The sequence below is a fragment of the Schistocerca nitens genome, chromosome 2, assembly GCF_023898315.1.
Source record: "Schistocerca nitens isolate TAMUIC-IGC-003100 chromosome 2, iqSchNite1.1, whole genome shotgun sequence".
In the NCBI taxonomy this organism is placed as follows: Eukaryota; Metazoa; Arthropoda; class Insecta; order Orthoptera; family Acrididae; genus Schistocerca; species Schistocerca nitens.
This window is the reverse complement of record NC_064615.1, coordinates 998625752-998653069: the sequence shown is the minus strand read 5'-3', so window position 1 is coordinate 998653069 and position 27318 is coordinate 998625752. Positions and strand designations below refer to the sequence as shown.

The 27318-nt window shown below is 42.9% G+C and overlaps 1 protein-coding gene across 1 annotated transcript in view; it reads left to right on the top strand.

Annotated features, from left to right (window-relative positions):
- The window catches only part of LOC126237322 (uncharacterized), a 245021-nt gene that overhangs the window by 62292 nt on the left and 155411 nt on the right, over positions 1 to 27318 (top strand). Inside the window, exon 2 of the mRNA XM_049947291.1 lies at positions 23340 to 23504. Coding sequence (XP_049803248.1) covers positions 23340 to 23504 — 165 coding nt within the window. The remainder of the gene's footprint in view (positions 1 to 23339; positions 23505 to 27318) is intronic.

The following is a 27318-nucleotide window of genomic DNA, read 5'->3' as shown; positions in this document are numbered from 1 at the left end:
AGAAGCAGGCTATGAGAGGAGTACAGTTAACAATTTTAAATGGATGTAGGTCGCAGTAGTTACTTTGAGATGAAGAGGCTTGCACAGGATGGAATAGTGTTTAAAGTTGCATTAAACTAGGGCTGTTGACAAAATATCGACATATCGATAAATCGGTATTTTCTTCCGCGAAATACAGATATACAGGGTGTTTATAAATGAATACCGGGGTTTTAACGCTTTATAATATTTATAACATTAAACTTACAGTTATAAATGACTTGTCAAATGAAAGAGCAACTCAGTTGTGTTTGGCACCAGTGGGCATGCGCCGAGAGCAATGTTTCCGCCACAATTGGTTGAACTTCACTGTACCCAAGCGCTGGCTAGGCCGCAAGGGACCCAACAACAGGACTTTGCATGGCCTCCACGTTCACCCGACCTAACGCCATGCGATTTTTTCCTTTGGGGCTTCATCAAGGATCGTGTGTACGTACCTCCTCTACCAGCAGACCTCCCTGAATTAAGAAACCGGAATGAAGCATCAGTTGCTACAATCACTGAAGACACTCTTATCAACGTTTGGGAAGAACTCGGCTATAGACTTGATGTGTGCCGTGTGACAAATGGTGCTCAGATTGAACATTTATAAGGTTCTTGGCAAAACTATTTGAGTTGCTCTTTCACTTGACACATAATTTATAACTGTTAGTTTAATATAATAAATATTGTAAAGCGTTAAAACCCCGAAATTCATTTATAAACACCCTGTATATTGGTGATATCTTTCACACCGATTTATCGATATAGCAGCGTCGAGAACCGATATTTTTAGTTTATACAGGGTGATTCAAAAAGAATACCACAACTTTAAAAATGTGTATTTAATGAAAGAAACATAATATAACCTTCTGTTGTACATCATTACAAAGAGTATTTAAAAAGGTTTTTTTCACTCAAAAACAAGTTCAGAGATGTTCAATATGGCCCCCTCCAGACACACGAGCAATATCAACCCGATACTCCAACTTGTTCCACACTCTCTGTAGCATATCAGGCGTAACAGTTTGGATAGCTGCTGTTATTTCTCGTTTCAAATCATCAATGGTGGCTGGGAGAGGTGGCCGAAACACCATATCCTTAACATACCCCATAAGAAAAAATCGCAGGGGGTAAGATCAGGGCTTCTTGGAGGCCAGTGATGAAGTGCTCTGTCACGGGCACAGAAAACGTTCACCTTAGGCGAGTCACGTTCATACTGAGTTGTTTCCCACGGATTCTCAGTGCCCCATATACAGACATTGTGACGGTTGACTTTCCCGTTAGTGTGGAAAGTTGCTTCATTACTAAACACAATCTTTGAAACGAAAGATTCATCTGTTTCCATTTGAGCAAGGATAAAATCACAGAAATCGATTCTTTTAATCTTATCAGCTGCAGACAGTGCTTGAACCAATTTCAGACGATAAGGTTTCATAACTAACCTTTTTCGTAGGACTCTCCATACAGTTGATTGTGGAATTTGCAGCTCTCTGCTAGCTCTGCGAGTCAATTTTCCTGGGCTGCGAACAAATGCTTGCTGGATGCGTGCTACATTTTCATCACTCGTTCTCGGCCGTCCAGAACTTTTCCCTTTGCACAAACACCCATTCTCTGTAAACTGTTTATACCAACGTTTAATACACCACCTACCAGGAGGTTTAACACCATACTTCGTTCGAAATGCACGCTGAACAACTGTCGTCGATTCACTTCTGCCGTACTCAATAACAATACTCTGTTGAGCGGTCGCCATCTTAGCATCAACTGACGCTGACGCCTAGTCAACAGCGCCTCAAGCGAACAAATGTACAACTAAATGAAACTTTACAGCTCCATTAATTCGCCGACAGATAGTGCTTAGCTCTGCCTTTTGTCGTTGCAGAGTTTTAAATTCCTAAAGTTGTGGTATTCTTTTTGAATCACCCTGTATAATATTTTCTTCCAATTTTCGGTAAATACTTGAAATTGTTCTTTCAAACTGTAATAGAACATAATTGTACTTTTACTGCGTGACAGAATCTTACTACTTTTTGAGCTTTCATCACGTCCATCCTTCCTCTCTGCTGTGTGGAGCAAGTATAGGTGGTTCCAAGAAGAAGTCCGATCGCACCTGCAAGGGGGGGGGGGGGGGTGGGGTTAATCGAATAATAAGAATTGCGATGTGAAGAAATAGCACATCAGTGTGCTATTTCTTCACACCAACATTCTTCAAAAACAGTTGCTGAAAATGATGAACAAAAATCTAAATGACAGGATTGGTCTTCGCGGTGGGCGGTGACGTGTCAGGGCGCTGCCGACAGACACTACAGCGTTTAACTTCACCACGCAATTTTGACACCACAAATGCTAGTTACCCAGCGTTTACAGATATGAAAAAAAAGAAAAAACAGGGAAATAGATACGAGGTGTTCCGGACAAATCCGATATGTGACGAAATCAAACGACGGTCCAATCGGATACAAGCAGTCACCGTTGTTAGCAAAGTGGTTATCGCGACACGTTTGCGTTGTGCAGACGTGGCGGAGAGGAACTAGCTCGTTTTCATCAAAACCTTAATAAGATTGTTTCGAAGATACTGTTCACTATGGAGAAGGATGTAGACGGAAGATTACATTTGATTGACGTGCCCTTGGACTACACGATGCAGCGAAAACCAACATACACGGTCCGTTACCTATATGATTCAAATCACCACCCACTAAACATCGAGGTGTTATAAAAACGTTAGCCAGTAATATCTGTGTACCGGAGCTACTCGAAGCGAAACTGTAATATCGTACCAATGCGTTCCTGAATAATGGGTATTGGCCCGCTGAGATAAAAAGAGCGTTAAGACAGCGATGAAAAAATCTTAGTGATGTATAGGTGTCTGCAAAATACAAGGTTTCCCTGCCATTCATTAGAAACATTTCTAACAGCACAGGAGATATATTGACGGTACGGAATATAGCTGTACGCTACGAAGTCACCCCTAAGATACATGAACACCTAAAATCGGACAAGGATGCTCGCAGACCGCTCAACAAGCAGGAATTTACAGGATACCGTGGAACTAGGAGAGGAGCGTGTGGGTATTACTAAAAGAACGGTCGAAAAACAGCTGCAGAAGGCAGAAACAGACAGATGAACCGTTGCGGAACACGCCTTGAAGCCAGCGGATCACCGGGGAGGATCTGAAGCACTAAGGTAGACGAAGTAAAGGAATTATGCTACCTTGGAAGCAAAATAATACATGGCGAGCGAGACAAGAAGCACACAAAGACCAGACTAACACAGACGCAGATACCTTTTACGGGCAAGAAAAGTCTGCTAGTATCAATCGAACGTCACTCTAATCTGAGAAAGATATTTGTGTGAATGTACCTTTGGATACGATCATTTTATGACAGTGACTCGTGTAGTCTAGGAAAACCGGAACAGAAAAGAATCGAAGCGTTTCAGATTTGGTTCTGTTGAAGAATGTTGATAATTTGGAAGACTGATAAGAGAAGGAAAGCGGAGACTGTCGGCAGAATCGGTGAAGAAAGGAACGCACGGAAAACATTGACAAGAAGAAGGGTCGGGATAGTGGGAATTGTGTTAAGACATAAGGAAATAATGTCATATGGAATAATGTTTCGGGGTAACTCATATTTAAGAAAGGAAGTCTTCTTTGCTCAAAAACATGCTGCAAGAATAACATGTGGTGCTCATCCACGATGATCTTGCTGACATCTTTTTAGGGAGTTCGACATTCTGACTACTGCTTCACAGGATATTTATTCCCTCACGAAGTGTTGTAAACAATCCACTACAGTTCAGAAGGAACAGTGATGTACATAATTACAACACCAGATGGAAAAAAGACATGCGATGTGAATGAAAAAGACTCGTTCCACATCACATCACATCCATGGGACACGAAACTAAGCAACTATCTCCGCATTGAGTCTGTCTGTCTGTCTTTAGCACAAAAAGGGTAGCCTAATGCTGTAACAAAAATTTTTCATCACTTACCCAGTGACCGACAGACCAAAAGTATAATTTGAAAGCCAGCCGTGGTGGCCGAGTGGTTCTAGGCGCTACAGTCTGCAACCGCGTGACCGCTACCGTCGCAGGTTCGAATCCTGCCTCGGGCATGGATGTGTGTGATGTCCTTAGGTTAGTTAGATTTAAGTAGTTCTAAGTTCTAGGACACTGATGACCTCAGAAGTTAAGTCCCATAGAGCTCAGAGCCATTTGAACCATTTTATAATTTGAAAACAAATTAAAGAAGTTTTTTCTTGACAGCTCCGTCTATTCCGCAGGAGAGTTTCTGTTATTGTAACGTTTAAAATATGGTGAGTAGGAATTATTAACTAACGCTTGTATATTTAAAAAATAAAAATAAAAAACGCCTTATAAATGTTCAGCATTTAGCTATATATATCAGTTTGCGATGTGAATGAAAAATGACTCGTTCCACATTATTACGATTTTTCATGCAAAATGATCCGTGGAACATGAATTTTACTAACTTTCATGTTACTAGAGGGAGCTACAAAGGACAAAAACTGTAGAGGAAGACGGGGGTTGGAATACTCCGATCAAATAATTGAAGACGTAAGAAGCAAATGCTACTGTGAGGTGGAAAGGTTGGCACAAGACAGGAATTAGTGGCGGATCACATCGAAGCAATCAGAAGAAGGGCGGGCACAGAGATTACTAAAGTAATCCAATAATGTCACGCGGAAAGCAGAGGATGTAAGACTAAACTATATTGTAAGTATGCTAGCGTGATTGTCCCATACTAGTAATCACAGTATCAGTATTGATACACTCAGGCAATAATTTACTTTGAGCGGTACTTTGGCCAACAGGTAGTAAGTTGTATTATTGTAACAGAGCTATGAAACCGTCCGATTGTCACGCCACTTACACACTCGTTGTCAGAACAGTGTAGTAGTTGATGTTTTGTCAGACAAACTGCAATAGTTTTTTCTCATATTAGTGGTATTATTGCTGCAGTACTGTGAAACGCAATGCCGAAACGTGCCTGCAAGTTCAGTGACTGTTATGCCAAGGAATGGAATTTCATTAAGAAAGGTCGTTTTGATTACGAAGCAGAGTGTTCCGTATGTAACTGTTTTATTGGTATAAGTCATGGTGGACGTTCCGACATAGTTGATCACATCAGGTCAAAGAAACACATTAACAGATACAGTGCACCGAGCTGCAGTAAAACTCTACAAAATTATTTCGTGAAACATCAGTCGAGTGAAGAGACGAAAGTTCGAGCAGCCGAGCTTACACTAGCCTACCACACGGTAAAACATCGCCAAACTTATAGATCTAGTGATTGTACTAATAAGTTTAACAGCATTATGTTTGATGATTCTTCCATTGCAAAAAAGTTTAGTTCAGCAAGAACTAAAGTGTCAGACTTAGTGAAAGGAGTTATTGCTCCCCAGAGTGTAAAGGAAAGCCTTGAATATGTCTTCTTTCTACGGGATATCCACTGATGCCAGCAATCATAAGGCCACTAAAATATTTCCGTTTGTTGTTCAGTTATTCGATATTAATCAGGGAATTCAGACCAAACTTTTGAAGGTGAGTTCCCTACCTAATGAAACATCTGACGAAATTTCAAGATTTTGTATGAATACTATCGAAATGTTTGATCTTGAGAAAAATAAATGTGTGGCATTATGTGGAGACAACACCAACACAAACTTTGGTGGTTTAAAAAGACAAGGCAAATGCAACGTATTTACCAAATTAAAGGCAACACTGCATGAAAACATTGAAGAGGGTGCCCTGCGCATGTTTTGTACAACAGCGTGCAGACATCTGCTGACAGTTTAAGCTGTGATGTTGAAACTATCGTCATGAAGGTATACTCACGCTTTTACATATATACTGTTAGAACAGAGAGGCTTAAGGAGTTCTGTGATTATGTGGGAACTGAAAATATGAATGTAATGTGTCACTCGAAAACTCGCTGGTTATGACTGTTTCCAGCAGTTCAAAGAGTAATCCGCCTGTCTGAACCGTTAAAAGATTTTTTCCTAAATGAAGACAAAGCCCCTAAAATATTGGTTCAGTTTTTCAGTAACCCTTTAAGTGAAGCCTACTTATGGTTCATTCACAGTCAGCTTAGCACTTTGCTGCGTGGGATAAAGGAAATTGAGGGAAGCACGAAAAGTGTAATAGATGTTTTCAAAAATACTCTGGAAACTGTTCTTAAGAGGAGAGAACAGCAGTTCATTTCTTTTAATGTTAAATCTGTCTTTAAAAGAGCAGAAGTATCAGAAGCAGCGGAAAGGAGTTTTAGAGAAGAAGTTAACAAGTTTTATGACACTTATGTAGAATATCTCAGCAAGTGGAGCGCCTCATATTTACCCTCATCGCCGGTGTTTGATTGGATGTTACTGAAGAGAGTGCCAAAATGGGAAAGTGTTGAAGAGAGAGTTTCTTATTTGAAGAGTAAAGAGATTTAAATCGATGATTCCATTTTCTTTGATCAGTTCGGCATACTGACAAATTTTGTTGCAGACAGTCTTCACAAGTGGAATGATGAAAAAAAAAACACCATTGGAATGTCATGAGAAGTGGGTGAGTTTGGAAAAGCTGTGACTGACTTCAGCATTACTCTGAGTTGGTAATAATTTCAAGGTATTTATTTGCAATCCTAGCCCATAATGCCAATGTGGAAAGAATATTTTCGTTCATGAATATCCAGTGGACTGACGAAAGAAACAGAATGGAGGTGGATGGACTCTCTTGAAGCAATCCGGCAGATCCTGTACAACTACAAAATGGATTGTGCCGAGTTTTATCACTGTGTCTCAAAGAACAAAGACATGATCAAGAAGGCTGGAGGCAGTGAAAAATACCCTTTGCTCCAAGGACAGTCAATTCCATCTACAAGTGGTCAGTAATATTAAAGCTCATGTTAATACACTCCTGGAAATGGAAAAAAGAACACATTGACACCGGTGTGTCAGACCCACCATACTTGCTCCGGACACTGCGAGAGGGCTGTACAAGCAATGATCACACGCACGGCACAGCGGACACACCAGGAACCGCGGAGTTGGCCGTCGAATGGCGCTAGCTGCGCAGCATTTGTGCACCGCCGCCGTCAGTGTCAGCCAGTTTGCCGTGGCATACGGAGCTCCATCGCAGTCTTTAACACTGGTAGCATGCCGCGACAGCGTGGACGTGAACCGTATGTGCAGTTGACGGACTTTGAGCGAGGGCGTATAGTGGGCATGCGGGAGGCCGGGTGGACGTACCGCCGAATTGCTCAACACGTGGGGCGTGAGGTCTCCACAGTACATCGATGTTGTCGCCAGTGGTCGGCGGAAGGTGCACGTGCCCGTCGACCTGGGACCGGACCGCAGCGACGCACGGATGCACGCCAAGACCGTAGGATCCTACGCAGTGCCGTAGGGGACCGCACCGCCACTTCCCAGCAAATTAGGGACACTGTTGCTCCTGGGGTATCGGCGAGGACCATTCGCAACCGTCTCCATGATGTTGGGCTACGGTCCCGCACACCGTTAGGCCGTCTTCCGCTCACGCCCCAACATCGTGCAGCCCGCCTCCAGTGGTGTCGCGACAGGCGTGAATGGAGGGACGAATGGAGACGTGTCGTCTTCAGCGATGAGAGTCGCTTCTGCCTTGGTGCCAATGATGGTCGTATGCGTGTTTGGCGCCGTGCAAGTGAGCGCCACAATCAGGACTGCATACGACCGAGGCACACAGGGCCAACACCCGGCATCATGGTGTGGGGAGCGATCTCCTACACTGGCCGTACACCACTGGTGATCGTCGAGGGGACACTGAATAGTGCACGGTACATCCAAACCGTCATCGAACCCATCGTTCTACCATTCCTAGACCGGCAAGGGAACTTGCTGTTCCAACAGGACAATGCACGTCCGCATGTATCCCGTGCCACCCAACGTGCTCTAGAAGGTGTAAGTCAACTACCCTGGCCAGCAAGATCTCCGGATCTGTCCCCCATTGAGCATGTTTGGGACTGGATGAAGCGTCGTCTCACGCGGTCTGCACGTCCAGCACGAACGCTGGTCCAACTGAGGCGCCAGGTGGAAATGGCATGGCAAGCCGTTCCACAGGACTACATCCAGCATCTCTACGATCGTCTCCATGGGAGAATAGCAGCCTGCATTGCTGCGAAATGTGGATATACACTGTACTAGTGCCGACATTGTGCATGCTCTGTTGCCTGTGTCTATGTGCCTGTGGTTCTGTCAGTGTGATCATGTGATGTATCTGACCCCAGGAATGTGTCAATAAAGTTTCCCCTTCCTGGGACAATGAATTCACGGTGTTCTTATTTCAATTTCCAGGAGTGTATTAATTGATTAAAAGTTGAATGGCTGTAAAATTTTGGAAAATCGTAATACATTTCTTTATTACTGTATACGTTTATTAAATGTCATTAATTATACAGATAATCTAGATTATATCAATCTTTTGTATCCTCTTATTAGTTACAATAATCGGGTTAACAAAATGTATCAACAAAATATTAATATTTAAAATTAAGAAACCTGGGTACATGTGGAATGAGGTGGCCATTGGCACCCGGGTGAATGTGTCCCGGTTTTCACCAAAAATAATTTGGTCACCCTAAAGTATGCCGTTTAGGTTTTTTTGTTGGTAACGCCACGTAGCGCTCTGTATGAAAATCGCAGACTGTGCTGTGTGCAGTCTGTGGCTGGTTTGCATTGTTGGAATATTTGCTATTGTAGTGTTGGGCAATTGGATGTAACAGCGCGTAGCATTGCGCAGTTGGAGGTGAGCCGCCGGCAGTGGTGGTTGTGGGGAGAGAGATGGCAGAATTTTGAGAGCGGACGATCTGGACGTATGCCCATCAGTAAGAGTAAATTTGTAATACTGGATATCATGAACTGATATATATGATGACTTTTGACATGATTAAGGTAAATACATTGTTTGTTCTATATCAAAATTTTTCATTTGCTAAGTATGCAAAAAAAAAAAATGGCTCTGAGCACTATGGGACTTAACAGCTGAGGTCATCAGTCCCCTACAACTTAGAACTACTTAAACCTAACTAACCTAAGGACATCACACTCATCCATGCCCGAGGCAGGATTCGAACCTGCGACCGTAGCGGTCGCGCGGTTCCAGACTGAAGCGCCTAGAACCACTCGGCCACTCCGGCCGGCGCTAACTATGCCTATCAGTAGTTATTGCCTTCAGTAGTTAGAATCTTTTATTTAGCTGGCAGTATTGGCGCTCGCTGTATTGCAGTAGTTCGAATAACGAAGATTTTTGTGAGGTAATTGATTCATGAAAGGTATACGTTATTGTTAGTCAGGGCCATTCTTTTGTGGGGATTATTGAAAGTTAGACTGCGTTGCGCTAAAAAATTGCGTATCATTTTAGTGTTGATCAGAATAAGTAAAGACAGAAATATCTGAGTACGTTCAGTTTTGCTCAGCTGTTTGAAAATCAAATAACGTAGAGGTTTACCAGCACAGTCATTCATAGTTTTTTCTAAGGGGACGTTTCAATATCTGTCATCTGGTGCTGAAGAAGATAGGTACCAATCTTCCACCATGGGGTGACAGCAGCAGGGGACCACAGCAACTGCGTTCGCTTTTTTATTGTAATAACTGTAATACCACTGTGCCATACAGCTCCAGCTAGCTAGTCTATTTTGGGGCACACTTCTGCCATCGCAGCTAACCAGGAGACGGCACGACCGTGGGGCGAGGATTTGTCCGCAATTTTGTGTGGTGAAAGAGGACCCCTAACACCTCACGTGGTTAAAATATTAGGACGCACTACCCAGAAAATCCCGGGAAAAATCGATCCAAAGTTTCTTAGGTGTCTTATGAGTATAAAATGTTAGTGTATTGCTGAATCACCGTCTGGCCTCGGTGTTTAGGGCTAGGATTCTTACGCCAGATTCCGCCTCTGGCACTTTTTTTTCTTCTGTTTCATTTTCTTTGGTTATTCCACCAATTATTCAGAAAGTTTCCAAACCTACATTGTCTTTAACAAATTAGTTACATTATTGAATAAAAATTATTCATGGCGGTGGGCTTTCCATTTTTCGTTGTAAAGTATATGAGGAGAAACATTGCCTTTTTAATCAGAATTACAAAGTCGACTGCGAAACATTCAATTTTTATACATATAATAATTATAAACAATAAAAGCAGTGGTAATTATCGTAAAAACAAACAAAGCAATAATTTTTGCGACATCTTGCGCAACATATAAAAGCGGATTTTTTACAACCACAGGGCGTTTGCAATAAATCTGTACAAAAACATGCCCCATTAACATTTACGAAAATGTTTCGAGTTTCTGGCAATTTTGAGGCAAACCAGGGATATTAAATCATGTCTCGAAATATTGGTGACGATAATTAATGGTGAATTATAGAATGAATTTTTATACAATCTTCCCGGGAATTAATTTCACGATTCTCCTGTAACAATGCGCTGCAATTTTGCAAGCAACAGAAGAAAAAAAAGTGGCGGAGTAGGAATCGAACCCGAGACCTCTGGCGTAACGGTCTGAGCACTAACTATGTAGGCCAAACGGCGGCACGACAATGGTCTAACATTTTATGCTCATAAGGCACCTAAGAATCTTTGGATCGATTTTTCTCGGGATTTTCCGAGTAATGCGTCTTAATATTTTAATCACGTGAGGTGTTAGGGGTCCTCTTTCACCACACAAAATTGCGGACAAATCCCCGACCCCACGGTCGTGCCGTCTCCTTGTAAGACGACTACTAGCAAGCAAGAGATTGGTGGTCGGCAGACGGCGTGCTGGAGATGAATCACACGGGTCACACAGTGTCGGGGCAGGCAGGCTGCAAGTGCAGTCGGCCTCCGGAGTCAGCAGTGAGAGGACGGAAGCAGCCGGCACTTGGGCCCAGCCAGCGCCGGCTGACCTGTGACCGCCCCAACTGGCAGAGAGAGGTAAGGCGCCAGCTGCCGCGCCGACGGCGGAAGCGCTTCGACTCGCCAACACTTCTCGTCTCCTACTGCTACCATTACACAGCCACTGGACCTACCGATACCGGCCGGCATCTTTAACTCGTGACGTGATGACGTTGTGGCGTGAGACATCGCAAGTGTGGGAACAGGGACAGCACAGAATATTTGCAATATTTCATTTGCATGTGTATTATTGTTTGCTGATCTGAGGCGTAGCCCGAGGTCTAGGTTAAGATGTAAAGAGACTGTGAGGTTGTGATTTGGTGGAGCCAACGTACATGACGTCATAAGAATTGTTCAATCGCTGTGGCGCCTATTTCATGCGCACTGGATATCGATGAGCGTTTTATTTCCGCTATTTTACGAGGCGTGTTTTTTAAGTAAGTACCGTTTTGAAATTAAAAAAAGACATGCTAAGATATCTCAATAATTTTATTTTTACATGAAAGGCTGTACCTTAATCTACGCACTGACGCCATTACAGTCTGATTCTTCCTTGTTTACGTTGTGTACTGAGTGTTTAAGATGCCTCCGATAATCGTGAGGCCCGCCGACTGTGAAGTACGGGCTGTTATAAGATTTCTTAGTGCTAAAGGCCTAAAAGCGATCGATATTCATCGTGAGATCTGTGCAGTTTACGGAGAAAACATTATGAGTGATGGAATGGTAAGAAAGTGGGTGAGAGCATTTAAAGATTGCCGCACAAATGTGCATGATGAACAACGGAGTGGGCGTCCTTCGGTCGTTAATGAAAGTTTGGTGCAGGAAGTGGACAATAATGTGAGAGAAAACAGACGCTTTACGATTTTCTCCTTGCGGGATGACTTTCCTAATGTTTCTCGTAGTGTTTTGTATGGCATTGTGACCGAGCACTTGAATTACCGAAAATTGTGCGCACGTTGGGTACCGAAAATGTTGACGTACGTGCACAAAACCAAACGTTTAGACAGTGCATTGACGTTCCTTGAGCGGTATCACAACGACGCTGATGATTTATTAAGCCAAATTGTTATGGGCGATGAAACATGGGTGGCCTACGTCACACCAGAATCAAAGCAACAGTCCATGGAAGTTGAGCAAGAGCATCGTTTTGCTGCAAGACAATGCCCATCCGCATGTGGCGAATCAGACCAAAGATCTCATCACATCTTTTCGACGGGAAACTCTAGATCATCCTCCGTACAGCCCCAATCTTGCGCCCAGTGACTATCATTTGTTCCTGCACTTGAAGAAACACCTGGGCGGTCAGCGTCTTCAAGACGATGACGAAGTCAAAACAGTGGTGATGCAGTGGTTAACATGTTAGGCGGCAGACTTGTGTGAGGAGGGTATTCAGAAACTGGTACAACGTTATGACGAGTGCCTCGATATTGACTGAAATTATGTAGAAAAGTAGATTAAGGTACAGGCTTTCGTATAAAAATAAAATTATTGAGATATATTAGCACGTCTTTTTTTAATTTCAAAACGGTACTTACTTAAAAAACACGCCTCGTATGTTATGGCTCAAAGCAGACCTGTGGTATCGGTAGTTTAATGTTTTCCGTTACTAGAGTAAGCAGGTAAGTGCAGAAAGTACTGCATTTGTAACTTGGGACAAACGCTGAGAGCGAGTGAACGGCTACCACCTTTTCTGCGCTTGTTCCCTCGCCCGCTCGAAATGCCAAACTACAATATGCGTATAGTACAGACCGTTCTGAGGAGAAAATATTGCATCAGCATTTCTTCTATTTACCAATAATGCAAACATGCCTGCGTCTACACTGACGCACGTATTTCGCAAGCCATCATATGGTGCATGGCGGAGGATACAATGCATTACTGTTAGCCATTCCTCTTCCTGTTCTACTGCGAATGGAGCGAAGGAAAAACGACTATCTATCTGCTTCTCTACGAGCTCTGATGCCTCTTATCTTGTCTTCAATATCTACATTTACATCTACATTACTACTCAGCAATTCACAAATAAGCGCCTGGAAGTAGGTTCATCCAACTAATTCAAGCTACTTTTCTACATTCCACTCTCGAACAGCTCGCGCGAGAATGGAAAACATAAATCTTTCCGTGCGAGCTCTGATTACTCTTATTTTATTACAATGATCATCAAAATATTTTCGATTTCGGATTTGAAAGTTAGTGATTGAAATTTCTGTCTTATTAGCTTTAGTAGGATTTACATTATACCTATGGCACATCTCCAAGAACTAAGAGTAAAATTTTTAGACGTTCCCATATCAGCAATAACATTATCTAAACCTGCATAATTATTAGGTATCTTGTCAGTGAACATATGCTTCTCAGTTTTATTCAATGAAAAATATTTACATATTTTACCGTTCCTCAGTTTCATTTTTGTAAGCAATTCATTATCAGCAAGATCTGACCCCTTAATATTATTTGTGGTTGAATGCCAAAGACCCCAATAAATTTGAGGAGGGGGATTGTACCTCTGTGTTTCATCATTAATAACAACCAAAAAATCACTAACAGCAACAGCCAATTCATGTAATGAATTTTCATGCCAGTTACTCATTAATTCTCTTTTATCTTTAATGTTTGATAACATTAACCGTTCTGTTTAGTATCACTTTTAAATGATCCTGTTTGTTAATTATGCTGAGTGGATTTCTTTTTAATATTAGTCCACGTTTTCAAACGTATATCCCAAAATTTTGTAACAATTCTGCTCGGTACTACACGATCATAAGACTTTGGCCGCGGTTCTAGGCGCGCAGTCAGGAACCGTGCGACTGCTACGGTCGCAGGTTCGAATCCTGCCTCGGGCATGGATGTGTGTGATGTCCTTAGGTTGGTTAGGTTTAAGTAGTTCTAAGTTCTAGGGGACTGATGACCACAGCAGTTGAGTCCCATAGTGCTCAGAGCCATTTGAACCATTTGAAGACTTTGGCAAAACCTGTAGTAATTCATCCGACCAACCAGGCCATGGTATGGACTCATTAAACCATGGGAAATGCCACTCAGCATAGTTATTACCATTACCAGCACACCAAGTGCAACCTAATATAGAATGTAATAGCAACTATAAGAGCCTTCGTTGTAATGATTGCCACCCCAACTCTCGTATGATATCCGTGACACTCTCTATACTCTTTACCCTATTTTGCTATAGTACAGAACAGGCTACCATTCTCTGAATTCTTCCGTCGCTCTCCGGTATCCCTACTGATACGGAGCCCACAACGAGCAGCAGTACTCCACAAGAGGGATGGCAAGCGTGATGTAGGCACTATCAAAGTAGACCTATTGTTGTTTCTAAGTGTTATGACAATAAATCGCAGTGTTTGGTTAGCTTTCTCCACAATATTATTTATGTGATTGCTCCACTTTAAGTTATTCGTAATTGTAATCCCTAAGTATTTAGTTGAATTTATAGCCTTTAGATTTGTGTGATTTATCCTTTTAATACTCATGTGGACGACTTCACAATTTTCATTATTTAGAGTCAATTGATATTTTTATTACCACACAGACATCTAGCGTAAATCATTTTGCAATTGATTTTTATCATCTGATTTCTTTACAAGACGGTAAATGACGGCATCATCGGCAAACAATCGAAGAGGGCTGCTAGGGTCGTCTCCTAAGTCGTTTATACGGATTAAGAACAACAGAGCGCCTATAACACTTCCCTGGGGAACGCCAGATATCTCTTCTGTTTGACTCAATGATTTTCCTCCAATTAGTACAAACTGTGACCTTTATGACACGAAATCATGAATGCAGTCGCACATCTGAGACGAAATTGCTAGGCACACAGTTTGGTTAGAAGTTCCTTGGGAGGAACGCTGTGAAACACCTTATGAAAATCTAGAAATATATTATCAACTTGAGGTCCTCTGTCGATACTACTCAGTACTTTTGAAAATAAAGACTTAGTTGTGTTTCACAAGAAACGAGATTTTCTCAATCCGTGCTGTCTGTCAATAAATCGTTTTCTTCGAGGTGATTCATAATGTTCGATCACAGTACACGTTTCAGTATCCTACAGGAAATCGATGTCAGTGATAGGGGTCTGTAATTCAGCAGAGTACTCCGATTTTCCTTGTTGGGTGCCGTTTGTGATCTTTGCAGCTTTCCAGTCCTTGGGTACTGTTCTTCCGTCGAACAAGCAATTGAATGTGATTCTAAGTATGGAGCTATTTATCAGCATACTCAGAAAGGGACCTAACTGGTCTATAATCTAGACCAGAGGACTTGCCTTTTTTAAATGACTTAAGATGCTTCGCTACACCGGGGATATCTACTTCTAAGTTACTCGTGTTGGTAGTTTTTCTTGATTATAACTCTAGGACATTTGCATTGTCTTCTTTAGTAAGGGAATTTCGAGAAATCGTGTTTAGTAACTCCGCTTTAGTGGCACTGTCACCGATAATATTGTCGTTGCTATCGCACAGTCAAGGTACTGATTGTGTCTTACCGCTGGTGCACTTCATATACAGTATGGATTTTCTGCCAGATTTCGAGACAGAGTTTCGTTGTGGAAACTATGAAAATCATCTCGCATTGAAATCAGCGCCAAACTTCGAGCTTTAGTCATTACGCTGTAGGAGAATCGTTTTACGTCTGCCGCAAATGCCGATTGTCTAAACTGTCTGAGTAATGCTTCGAGAAAAGAATGTCTTCTCGCCTCCAGAGATGCCCATTTGTGTTCACGGAGCATTTCCATAATAGTCTTTCTGGATCGAATGTACCGATAAAAAAAGTCAACCAGCACGCCATTGGAATCCTTAACTGTCTTTCTTTAATCTGACCTGGCGGGGATTCCAAACACTCAGAAAGGGTCGCACAAGTTCGCAGTTTCTGTTCTAGATGAACTGCGCTTTCCTACGATTATCTCAATAAACTATCCGCCTCGGTAGCGTAGCGGTAGCGTTACCGCCTCCCACGCAGGAGGCCTGGGTTCGATCCCCAGCAGGGGAGTGGGTCGGCAAGTCGCCGATGTGGCGTCGAAGTTGCAATACGGGGGCCGAACTCCCCCGAACGGGGTCTCCGGGCCAACAATGCCATACGTTCATTTCCATTTTTTCAGGCGGTTTACTCGAACATGCCGACTGATCCTAGTGACCGGTTGCCGATCGTGTAGTCAAGCGATATCAGTTTCCCGGCGTATACTGTATGTTCAATATACGGCTCTCGCGTCTGCCACCGAATCTCATTTCGTAGATACAAGATTTCCTCTTTTTTAAAATGATAAACGGTTATGGAACCTATATATCAATGTGCCTCAGGAGTAATACTAAAATTTTTGGTTTTCAAATAAATCTTTTTCTGAAAACGAGTTTGGTAGGAACTTCTGTGGCTTCTGAAGTACTGGTATCATTTTCAAATGATACTGTTTCTGATGAAATGAGTTAACTTACAGAAACACATTACAAAACGATTATGAACAGATCGGAGAATAAATATTGGCCAATGCATTAATTCCTTATTGAAACTTTAACTGTTGTCATGTATTTGTTCCTCGTAAATGTTATATTTTCCCCGTAACCAAACTTATTCATCTGAATTTTTTGAAAGAACATTTTTGATTTTGCCAGTAAAAAAATTCCCATTAAAAAGATATATATTTGACTAAAACATGGGTATGTCATTCGAAATAATTAATGAAAAACAACGCTACGAATTCCACGCAAAAGCTTATTATTTGTCCCAGCTTCTAACATGAAAATGCATGGAGATTTACGACTTTCCCACCATTTGCACAAAGGCTCAGTTTACAGCAGCCTCTCTTGAATGGCTTCCTCCACCCACTTTCTGCCAACTGGCCTTCCTCACGGTGAACTGCTGGCTGGCCCAGGTAATATGCTTCGCGAACCGGCACCCTTCTAACTGACCCTAAGTGGAAGGTGGACACAGCCTCGACCAGAAGTCCTGCAGGTACGATCGACTGAGCGCTGCTTCCCAGAATCACTCACACAGCCCGGTCGGTGCCGTCAGTATTACATCTCATCTACATATGCAGGGTGAGTCACCTAAAGTTACCGCTGGATATATTTCGTAAACCACATCAAATACTGACGAACCGATTCCACAGACCGAACGTGAGGAGAGGGGCTAGTGTAATTGCTTAGTACAAACCATACAAAAATGCACGGAAGTATGTTTTTTAACACAAACCTACGTTTTTTTAATGGAACCCCGTTAGTTTTGTTAGCACATCTGAACATATAAACAAATACGTAATCAGTGCCGTTTGTTGCATTGTAAAATGTTAATTACATCCGGCGATATTGTAACCTAAGGTTGACGCTTGAAACCTCCGACGTTCAGTTGCGTGTTGTAACAAACACGGGCCACGCTCGGCGAGCAGCATCTGCAGGGACATGTTTACGATGACGACCGTGTTTACGAGTGTGGCTGTAGTGCACTGTTGTGGTTTGGTCTAGCTGTCGCAGTGTCCGCATGTAGCGCTTGCTGCTATTGTTATTCTGCATTCGTCTCCGCACGCAGACCAACTGTAGTACACCGTGTTACCAGACGTCTGTGATAGTGTAGTGTTGTAGGAACTGTGATCATGGTGTATTCGAACTCTGAAAAGGCTGAGATGATGCTCATCTATGGCGATGTCGACGAAATGCAGCTGAAGCCTGCAGGGTGTATGCAGAACGGTACCCGGACCGAGAGCATTCAACGTGCCGCACATTGCAAAACATCTACCGCCAACTGTATGCAACAGGTATGGTCGTAGCACGCAAACGGGTCCGTAACAGGCCCGTCACAGGAGAAGCGGGTGCAGTTGGAGTGTTAGCTTCTGTTGCCATGAACCCACACATGAGTACACGGGACATTGCGAGAGCCGGTGGACTGAGTCAAAGTAGTGTCATGCGCATACTGCATCGTCACCGCTTTCACCCGTTTCATGTGTCGCAACATCAGCAATTACATGGTGATGACTTTAATCATCGAGTGCAATTCTGTCAATGGGCATTAACAGAGAATGCGTTGCAGTTCTACCTGTTTACCGATGAAGCGTGTTTCACAAACCACGGGACAGTGAATCTACGGAACATGCATTACTGGTCCGTGGACAATCCTCGCTGGCTCAGACAGGTAGAGCGACAGCGACCGTGGACTGTAAATGTATGGTGCGGAATCATTGGCGACCACCTCATTGGTCCTCACTTCATTGCAGGGGCCCAAACAGCTGCAACATACATCGCGTTTCTACAGAATGATCTGCCAACGTTGCTCGAAAATGTCCCACTGGAAACGCGTCGACGTATGTGGTATCAGCATGATGGTGCACCTGCACATTCCGCAATTAACACTAGGCTGACCCTTGACAGGATGTTCGACGGGCGTTTCATAGGACGTGGAGGACGCATAAATTGGCTAGCCCGTTCTCCTGATCTTACAACTCTGGACTTCTTTCTGTGAGGTACGTTAAAGGAGAATGTGTACCGTGATGTGCCTACAACCCCAGAGGATATGAAACAACGTATTGTGGCAGCCTGCGGCGACGTTACACCAGATGTACTGCGGCGTTTACGACATTCATTACGCCAGAGACTGCAATTGTGTGCAGCAAATGATGGCCACCGCATTGAACATCTATTGGCCTGACATGTCGGGACACACTCTATTCCACTCCGTAATTGAAAACGGAAACCACGTGTGTACGTGTACATCACCCCTCATGGTAATGTACATGTGCGTCAGTGAAAAAGACCAATAAAAAGGTGTTAGCATGTGGACGTAATGTGCTGTTCCAGTCTCTTCTGTACCTAAGGTCCATCACCGTTCCCTTTGGATCCCTACGTAATTCGGTGCTCTCCGATACACACGATCGAACAGCGGAGGAGTGGTACTCAAGCGTCAGCTTTAGGTTACAATATCTCTGGATGTAATTAACATTTTACAATGCAACAAATGGCACTGATTACGTATTTGTTTATATGTTCAGATGTGCTTAGAAAACTAACGGGGTTACATTTAAAAAAACGTAGGTTTGTGTTAGAAAACATACTTCCGTGCATTTTTTATGGTTTGTATTAACCAATTACACTAGCCCCTCTCCTCACGTTCGGTCTGTGGAATCGATTCATCAGTATTTGATGTGGTTTACGAAATATATCCAGCGGTACTGTTAGGTGACTCACCCTGCATACTCCGCTAGCCACCAAGCGGCGTGTGGCGGAGTGCGCAATTCGCGCCAAAGTCATATTCCCCCCCCCCCCCTGTTCCTCTCACGGATCGCGCGAGGGATAAACGACTATCTGAACGCCTCAGTGCGAGCTCTAATTTCCCTTATCTTTGAATGGTGATCATTGCGCGATTTGAAAGTTGGTGGTAATAATATATGCTCTACATCCTCGGCGAAGATCGTATTTTGGAATTTAATGAGCAACCCCTTCACTTTAGCGCGTCGTCTATCTGCAAGTGTGTCCCACTTCAAACTTTCTATGAGATTTGTAACGCTCTCGCTATCGCTAAATGCGCCAGTCACGAATCTTGCCGCTCTTCTTTGGACCTTCTCAATCTCTTGAATCTGACCCAACTAGTAAGGGTCTCATACCGGCGAACAATACTCTGAGACGAACTAAGGTATTGCAAGCTATTTCCTCGTTGAAGGACTGCATCGCTTCAGGATTCTACCAATAAACCGCAATCTAGAGTTCACCTTACCCGTTACTTGTGTAATCTGATCGTTCCATTTGAGATCATTTCGAATAGTCACACTCAGATACTTCACGGATGTTACCACTTCCAAAGACGGGGCATTTATTTTGTAGTCGTACATTAATGGGGATTTTCGTTTTGTTATACGCAGTAGGTTACACTTACTAATATTGAGAGATAACTGCCAGTCATTCCACCACGCATTTATTTTCTGCAAATCCTCATTGATTTGTTCATAACTTTCGTGTGATACTATTTTCCAGTAGACTACAGCATCATCGGCAAACAGACCAATGCCGCTGTCTATACCATCAACCAGATCGTTTATGTAAATTGTAAAAAGCAGCGGACCTATTACGCTGCCCTGGGGCATACCTGATGTTACGCTCGTTTCTGTTGAAGTCTCCCCATTCAGGACGTCATACTGCTCCCTGTCTGTTAGAAAACTTTCTATCCAACCGCATATGTCATCGGATAGACCGTAAGCGAGCACTTTTTGGAGCAAGCGACAGTGCGGAACTGAGTCGAACGCCTTTCGAAAGTGGAGGAATAGGGCATCAACCTGGGAGCCGGTATCTAGAGCCTGTTGTATATCACGCACAAAGAGGGCCAGCTGTGTCTCGCATGACCGCTGTTTCCTAAAACCGTGCTGGTTTTTGCAGATGAGCTTCTCAGAGTCTAGAAAGGTCATTATGTCTGAACACAAAATACGTTCCATGATTCTACAACAAATCGATGAAGTTCTCTATGGATTATACATGCAGACATAAGAAAATTCTGCCCACAATTTCATATTGTAAAAAAAGTCATAAACCACACATACCAAATGTAGTACAGGGGAACACTAAGATCATGACCTAAAATATTTGACTAATGACGTTGTAAAGTGAGAGAGTGGTGTGCCGGCTCTCAAGCACTGACTATTTGTAACGCCTATGCAGTAGTATGATCCTCGATTACAACATGATCTTTGAGCAGAAATTGAGGAGAAGATGGGCAGAGAGACAGAGAGGAGGTGATGTACAGAGAGAGATGGAAGGAAGAGACATCGACAAAGATAGGGAGAGGACGAGACGGACAGAGACTAGGGGTAGAAGGAGGTAGGACGTATATCCAACTCTCATACACATTAGGAAACGTGTGCTTTCTCTTTTCTATCTTTCCCATTTCACCAGACTGAGTCACAGGAGTACGAGGTCGGGAGCAGCTAGCCTCTGCAATAAATTTTGTTGTAATCACATATTTCCGTCGCTTTACAATTTGCATAAACAGTAGTGTAGTTTGTTCATTCTCATTAAATTTTAAATCACTGTGCTATCTGGCAACATTTAAATGGTCAGCATGTAGCTCAAAAATGATTCAAATGGCTCTAAGCACTATGGGACTTAACATCTGAGGTCATCAGTCCCCTAGACTTAGAACTACTTAAACCTAACTAACCTAAGGACATCACATACATCCATGGCCGAGGCAGGATTCGAACCTGCAACCGCGGCAGCTGCACGGTTCCGGACTGAAGCGCCTAGAACCGCTCGGTCACAGAGCCCGGCTCAGTATGTAGCCATACTAACAAACATTCCATGCATATGTAGACTGACTCACCCCAAACCATTTCGATAAAATCGCTCGGTTGATCTACGGAACGTGTAACTAATCTACTAGCGTGATACGGTTTTCATGGTGACGATCTTTGTGTATTCTGAAGTTCTGCACTGATTAGCACTACAGTAGTGGAAATCAGTAAAAAAACAGCGTTCCACGAAACCAACAGTACAATGTATGAATCATACGTGTATGGAAATTTCTACGGAAATAGTAGATACATATAAGCCGTAAACAGTCATAACAGACTTACAAAGTTTCTTTCATAACACGAGTATCAAAATAAGGCGTTAACATTTCTTGGATGGAAACTGGTATAGAGGCATTTACTATCTGTCCAATCTCTGTTGTTCCTAATTAACTCAGAAATTATTTTAGGGATTGATTTTGTTAGGGTTTGTAGTTCTTTCAGTGAAACTGTCACCCATTCTTCCCGTATCGCTCATTTCAGCTCACATGCGGCCTCAAACTGCTTTCCATTGCGATAAACGCGCCTTGCAAGTATTCCACAAATATTTTCCACGGGGTTCAAATCCTGACTACGTGCAGGCCGGGGCAACACAGGTATCTTTATCTTCAAACCACTTTTTGGTTACAGCGGAATCATACACAGTTGCATTATCTTGTTTAAACATTAGACTTTCGTCCCCTAGGTCTTCACACACACTAATCAATTCTGCCTCTAGCGTCTTAGTGTGCCGGCCGGGGTGGCCGAGCGGTTCTAGGCGCTACGGTCTGGAACCGTGCGACCGCTACGGTCGCAGGTTCGAATACTGCCTCGGGCGTGGATGTGTGTGATGTCCTTAGGTTAGTTAGGTTTAAGTAGTTCTAAGTTCTAGGGGACTGATGACCTCAGAAGTTAAGTCCTAAGTCCCATAGTGCTCAGAGCCATTTGAACCATCTTAGTGTACATATCGGAGAGTGTTCGGTTAAGCAATGCATGATTTACCTTCAGCGCACAAGTCTGTTCAAATCGTAACACTTCCATTACCAAAATATCTCTTCATTCTTCCCTGCCGCTTTGTTTTCAGATCATGCCAATAATACTGAAATATCTCCTGCCCATCTCAATTTAACTTCCCCCTCTTCAGTTAGAATCACTTTACCCCATTCTGAAGTCCATTAGACATATTTTTCAGTAAACTCCCATCTACCCAGTTTATGTTTGAGCGTTAATGCTGGTTTCTGCAATCGTTTCGTGAATGCAAGATGTTTGTCATATGACGAAATTTTTCGTAGACGTATGACAGTTACTGGGAACAGGTTGAGGAGAATAACGGTTTCTGGCCCTTGCTTTGTGCAAAAGAAACCCTTCCTATGCCTTCAATAATTTACTACTTTGCTTATATTTTCCGTTCTATCCTCATCGTGCGCCCAATCTAACGAAAATAGCGATCACTGTACATGAAGGGTTCAAATTATTGGCAGTTTGACGATTAGAGTGTCCCATTTCCATGTATCGATTTTTACTTTTTCATCAAATGAAAACTTTTCCGCATGGCATTGTCACATTCGTGGTTTATGTACACAACATCCACTGTCCTTAATGGTGTCTGTTTCCCATCTACAGTAGAGGAACGTAGACATACAATAACACCACACACAGCCGACTGTCTTTATACAGGGTTCACCCTCTACCATCTGAATCGTTTCGTTGATGTCTTGTTACATGCTGCACTATTCGCATCAAATCGGATACCATTTGACTATATTTGTCGATATAAAGAATTTCGTACTATTGCATATACGTTGTGCACGACTATTCCAGGCAACAACGTTAATTTTCCTGCAAATATCCATGCCTTTACACTGAAATCCACTACTGTACACTGCTGAACACTACACTGCAGCCGGCTGCGGTGGCCGATCGGTTCTAGGTGCTTCAGTCCGGAACCGCGCTGCTCCTACGATCGCAAGTTCTAATCCTGCCTCGGGCATGGATGTGTGTGATGTCCTTAGGTTAGTAAGGTTTAAGTAGTTCTAAGTTCTAGGGGACTGATGACCTCCGATGTTAAGTCCCATAGTGCTCAGAGCCATTTGAACCACTACACTGCTATACACTACTGTATATACTAACGTCACACCCGTCACCGTATGTTGCAGAAGAGAAGCGGCTACGCTGCTACCACTGTTCGTCAGACCACTACCACCACAACTGCGATGACCCGTTCAACAGCACCGGCATCGAAACCGTCGACTGCATGGAGCAGCTGCGCCGTAGGACCGATCCACGAGAGATTCCCGTCTGCAAGAAGATCAAACAGCGCAGTGAGTACCTCTATACAACTCTACAAGGCGTCTAAACACGCACTGGACTTCACAGCTCAAGCCCGTCAGTCTCGTGTTCGAGGAAGTACAGCTAAGTGCAGCGAAAAGAGAAAGTTCGTACACCTCATAGTGCTGAAAAGTGTCAGCTCTCTATGAAACCTCCACGGCACGTTTCTTCCTTTATTAATTATCACTTTTTCTTATTCTTTAGCAGTACAGTACATAGAGGGTACAAGCCTCCTTAAGAGTTTCATTCATAGGATGGATAAATAAGTTTGTAAATATTGTAACCATTTTTTAAACTATTCAAATCTTCTAAAGAAACTTCTGGTACCCGCATTCTTGAAAGGAGGATAAAAGATGAACATCAACAAAAGCAAAACGAGGATAATGGAACGTACCCCCCATGAACCGTGGACCTTGCCGTTGGTGGGGAGGCTTGCGTGCCTCAGCGATACAGATGGCCGTACCGTAGGTGCAACCACAACGGAGGGGTATCTGTTGAGAGGCCAGGCAAACGTGTGGTTCCTGAAGAGGGGCAGCAGCCTTTTCAGTAGTTGCAATGGCAACAGTCTGGATGATTGACTGATCTGGCCTTGTAACACTAACCAAAACGGCCTTGCTGTGCTGGTACTGCGAACGGCTGAAAGCAAGGGGAAACTACAGCCGTAATTTTTACCGAGGGCATGCAGCTTTACTGTATGGTTAAATGATGATGGCGTCGTCTTGGGTAAAATATTCCGGATCTCCGAGCGGGGACTACTCAAGAGGACGTCGCTATCAGGAGAAAGGAAACTGGCGTTCTGCGGATCGGAGCGTGGAATGTCAGATCCCTTAATCGGGCAGGTAGGTTAGAAAACTTAAAAAGGGAAATAGATAGGTTAAAGTTAGATGTAGTGAGAATTAGTGAAGTTCGGTGGCGGGAGGAACAAGACTTTTGGTCAGGTGAATACAGGGTTATAAATACAAAATCAAATAGGGGTAATGCAGGAGTAGGTTTAATAATGAATAAAAAAAATAGGAGTGCGGGTTAGCTACTACAAACAGCATAGTGAACGCATTATTGTGGCCAAGATAGACACAAAGCCCATGCCTACTACAGTAGTACAAGTTTATATGCCAACTAGCTCTGCAGATGATGAAGAAATTGATGAAATGTATGACGAGATAAAAGAAATTATTCAGGTAGTGAAGGGAGACGAAAATTTAATAGTCGTGGGTGACTGGAACTCGAGAGTAGGAAAAGGGAGAGAAGGAAACATAGTAGGTGAATATGGATTGGGGGAAAGAAATGAAAGAGGAAGCCGTCTGTTAGAATTTTGCACAGAGCATAACTTAATCATAGCTAACACTTGGTTCCAGAACCATAAAAGAAGGTTGTACACATGGAAGAATCCTGGAAATACTAGAAGGTATCAGATAGATTATATAATGGTAAGACAGAGATTTAGGAACCAGGTTTTAAATTGTAAGACACTTCCAGGGGCAGATGTGGATTCTGACCACGATCTGTTGGTTATGAACTGTAGATTAAAACTGAAGAAACTGCAAAAAGGTGGGAATTTAAGGAGATGGGATCTGGATAAACTGAAAGAACCAGAGGTTGTACAGAGTTTCAGGGAGAGCACAAGGGAACAATTGACAGGAATTGGGGAAAGAAATACAGTAGAAGAAGAATGGGTAGCTTTGAGGAATGAAATAGTGAAGGCAGCAGAGGATCAAGTAGGTAAAAAGACGAGGGCTAGTAGAAATCCTTGGGTAACAGAAGAGATACTGAATTTAATTGATGAAAGGAGAAAATACAAAAATGCAGTAAGTGAAGCAGGCAAAAAGGAATAAAAACGTCTCAAAAATCAGATCGACAGGAAATGCAAAATGGCTAAGCAGGGATGGCTAGAGGACAAATGTAAGGATGTAGAGGCTTATCTCACTAGGGGTAAGATAGATACTGCCTACAGGAAAATTAAAGAGACCTTTGGAGAAAAGAGAACCACTTGCATGAATATCAAGAGCTCAGATGGAAACCCAGTTCTAAGCAAAGAAGGGAAAGCAGAAAGGTGGAAGGAGTACATAGAGGGTCTATACAAGGGCGATGCACGTGAGGACAATATTATGGAAATGGAAGAGGATGTAGATGAAGATGAAATGGGAGATACGATACTGCGTGACGAGTTTGACAGAGCACTGAAAGACCTGAGTCGAAACAAGGCCCCAGGAGTAGACAACATTCCATTAGAACTACTGACAGCCTTGGGAGGGCCAGTCCTGACAAAACTCTAGCCTCGGACTTCAAGAAGAATATAATAATTCCAATCCCAAAGAAAGCAGGTGCTGACAGATGTGGAAATTACCGAACAATCAGTTTAAGAAGTCACGGATGCGAAATACTAACGCGAATTCTTTAAAGACGAATGGAAAAACTGGTAGAAGCCGACCTCGGGGAAGATCAGTTTGGATTCCGTAGAAATATTGGAACACGTGAGGTAATACTGACCCTACGACTTACCTTAGAAGCTAGATTAAGGAAAGGCAAACCTACGTTTCTAGCATTTGTAGACTTAGAGAAAGCTTTTGACAATGTTGACTGGAATACTCTCTTTCAAATTCTAAAGGTGGCAGGGGTAAAATACAGGGAACGAAAGGCTATTTACAATTTGTACAGAAACCAGATGGCAGTTATACGAGTCGAGGGACATGAAAGGGAAGCAGCGGTTGGGAAGGGAGTGAGACAGGGTTGTAGCCTTTCCTCGATGTTATTCAATCTGTATATTGAGCAAGCAGTAAAGGAAACAAAAGAGAAATTCGGAGTAGGTATTAAAATCCATGGAGAAGAAATAAAAACTTTGAGGTTCGCCGATGACATTGTAATTCTGTCTGAGGCAGCAAAGGACTTGGAAGAGCAGTTGAACGGAATGGACAGCGTCTTGAAAGGAGGATATAAGATGAACATCAACAAAAGCAAAACGGGGATAATGGAATGTTGTCCAATTAAGTCAGGTGATGCTGAGGGAATTAAATTAAGAAATGAGACACTTAAAGTAGTAAAGGAGTTTTGCTATTTGGGGAGCAAAATAACTGATAATAGTCGAAGTAGAGAAGATATAAAACGTAGACTGGCAATGGCAAGGAAAGCGTTTCTGAAGAAGAGAAATTTGTTAACATCGAGTATAGATTTATGTGTCAGGAAGTCGTTTCTGAAAGTAGCCATGTGTGGAAGTGAAAAGTGGACGATAAATAGTTTGGACAATAACAGATTAGAAGCTTTCGAAATGTGGTGCTACAGAAGACTGCTGAAGATTAGATGGGTAGATCACATAACTAATGAGGAGGTATTGAATAGAATTAGGGATAAGAGATATTTGTGGCACACCTTGACTAGAAGAAGGGATCGGTTGGTAGGACATTTTCTGAGGCATCAAGGGATCACCAATTTAGTATTGGAGGGCGACGTGGAGGGTAAAAGTCGTAGAGGGAGACCAAGAGACGAATACACTAAGCAGATTCAGAAGGATGTAGGTTGCAGTAGGTACTGGGAAATGAAGAAGCTTGCACAGGATAGAGTAGCATGGAGAGCTGCATCAAACCAATCTCTGGACTGAAGACCACAACAACAACCCGCATTAGCTGTTAATAGTTTCTTTATTACAAGATCACACACGACCGGTTTCGCGATGATTTAATCGCATCCTTAAATGCATACGTCTATGAAAAATATGATAAGAATTAGAAAGTATAACAATGGGGAAGAAATAAGGCAATTAAACCAGAAAGATAGGGAAACTAACATTGGGTCTCTGAAGATACGGGGTCTACC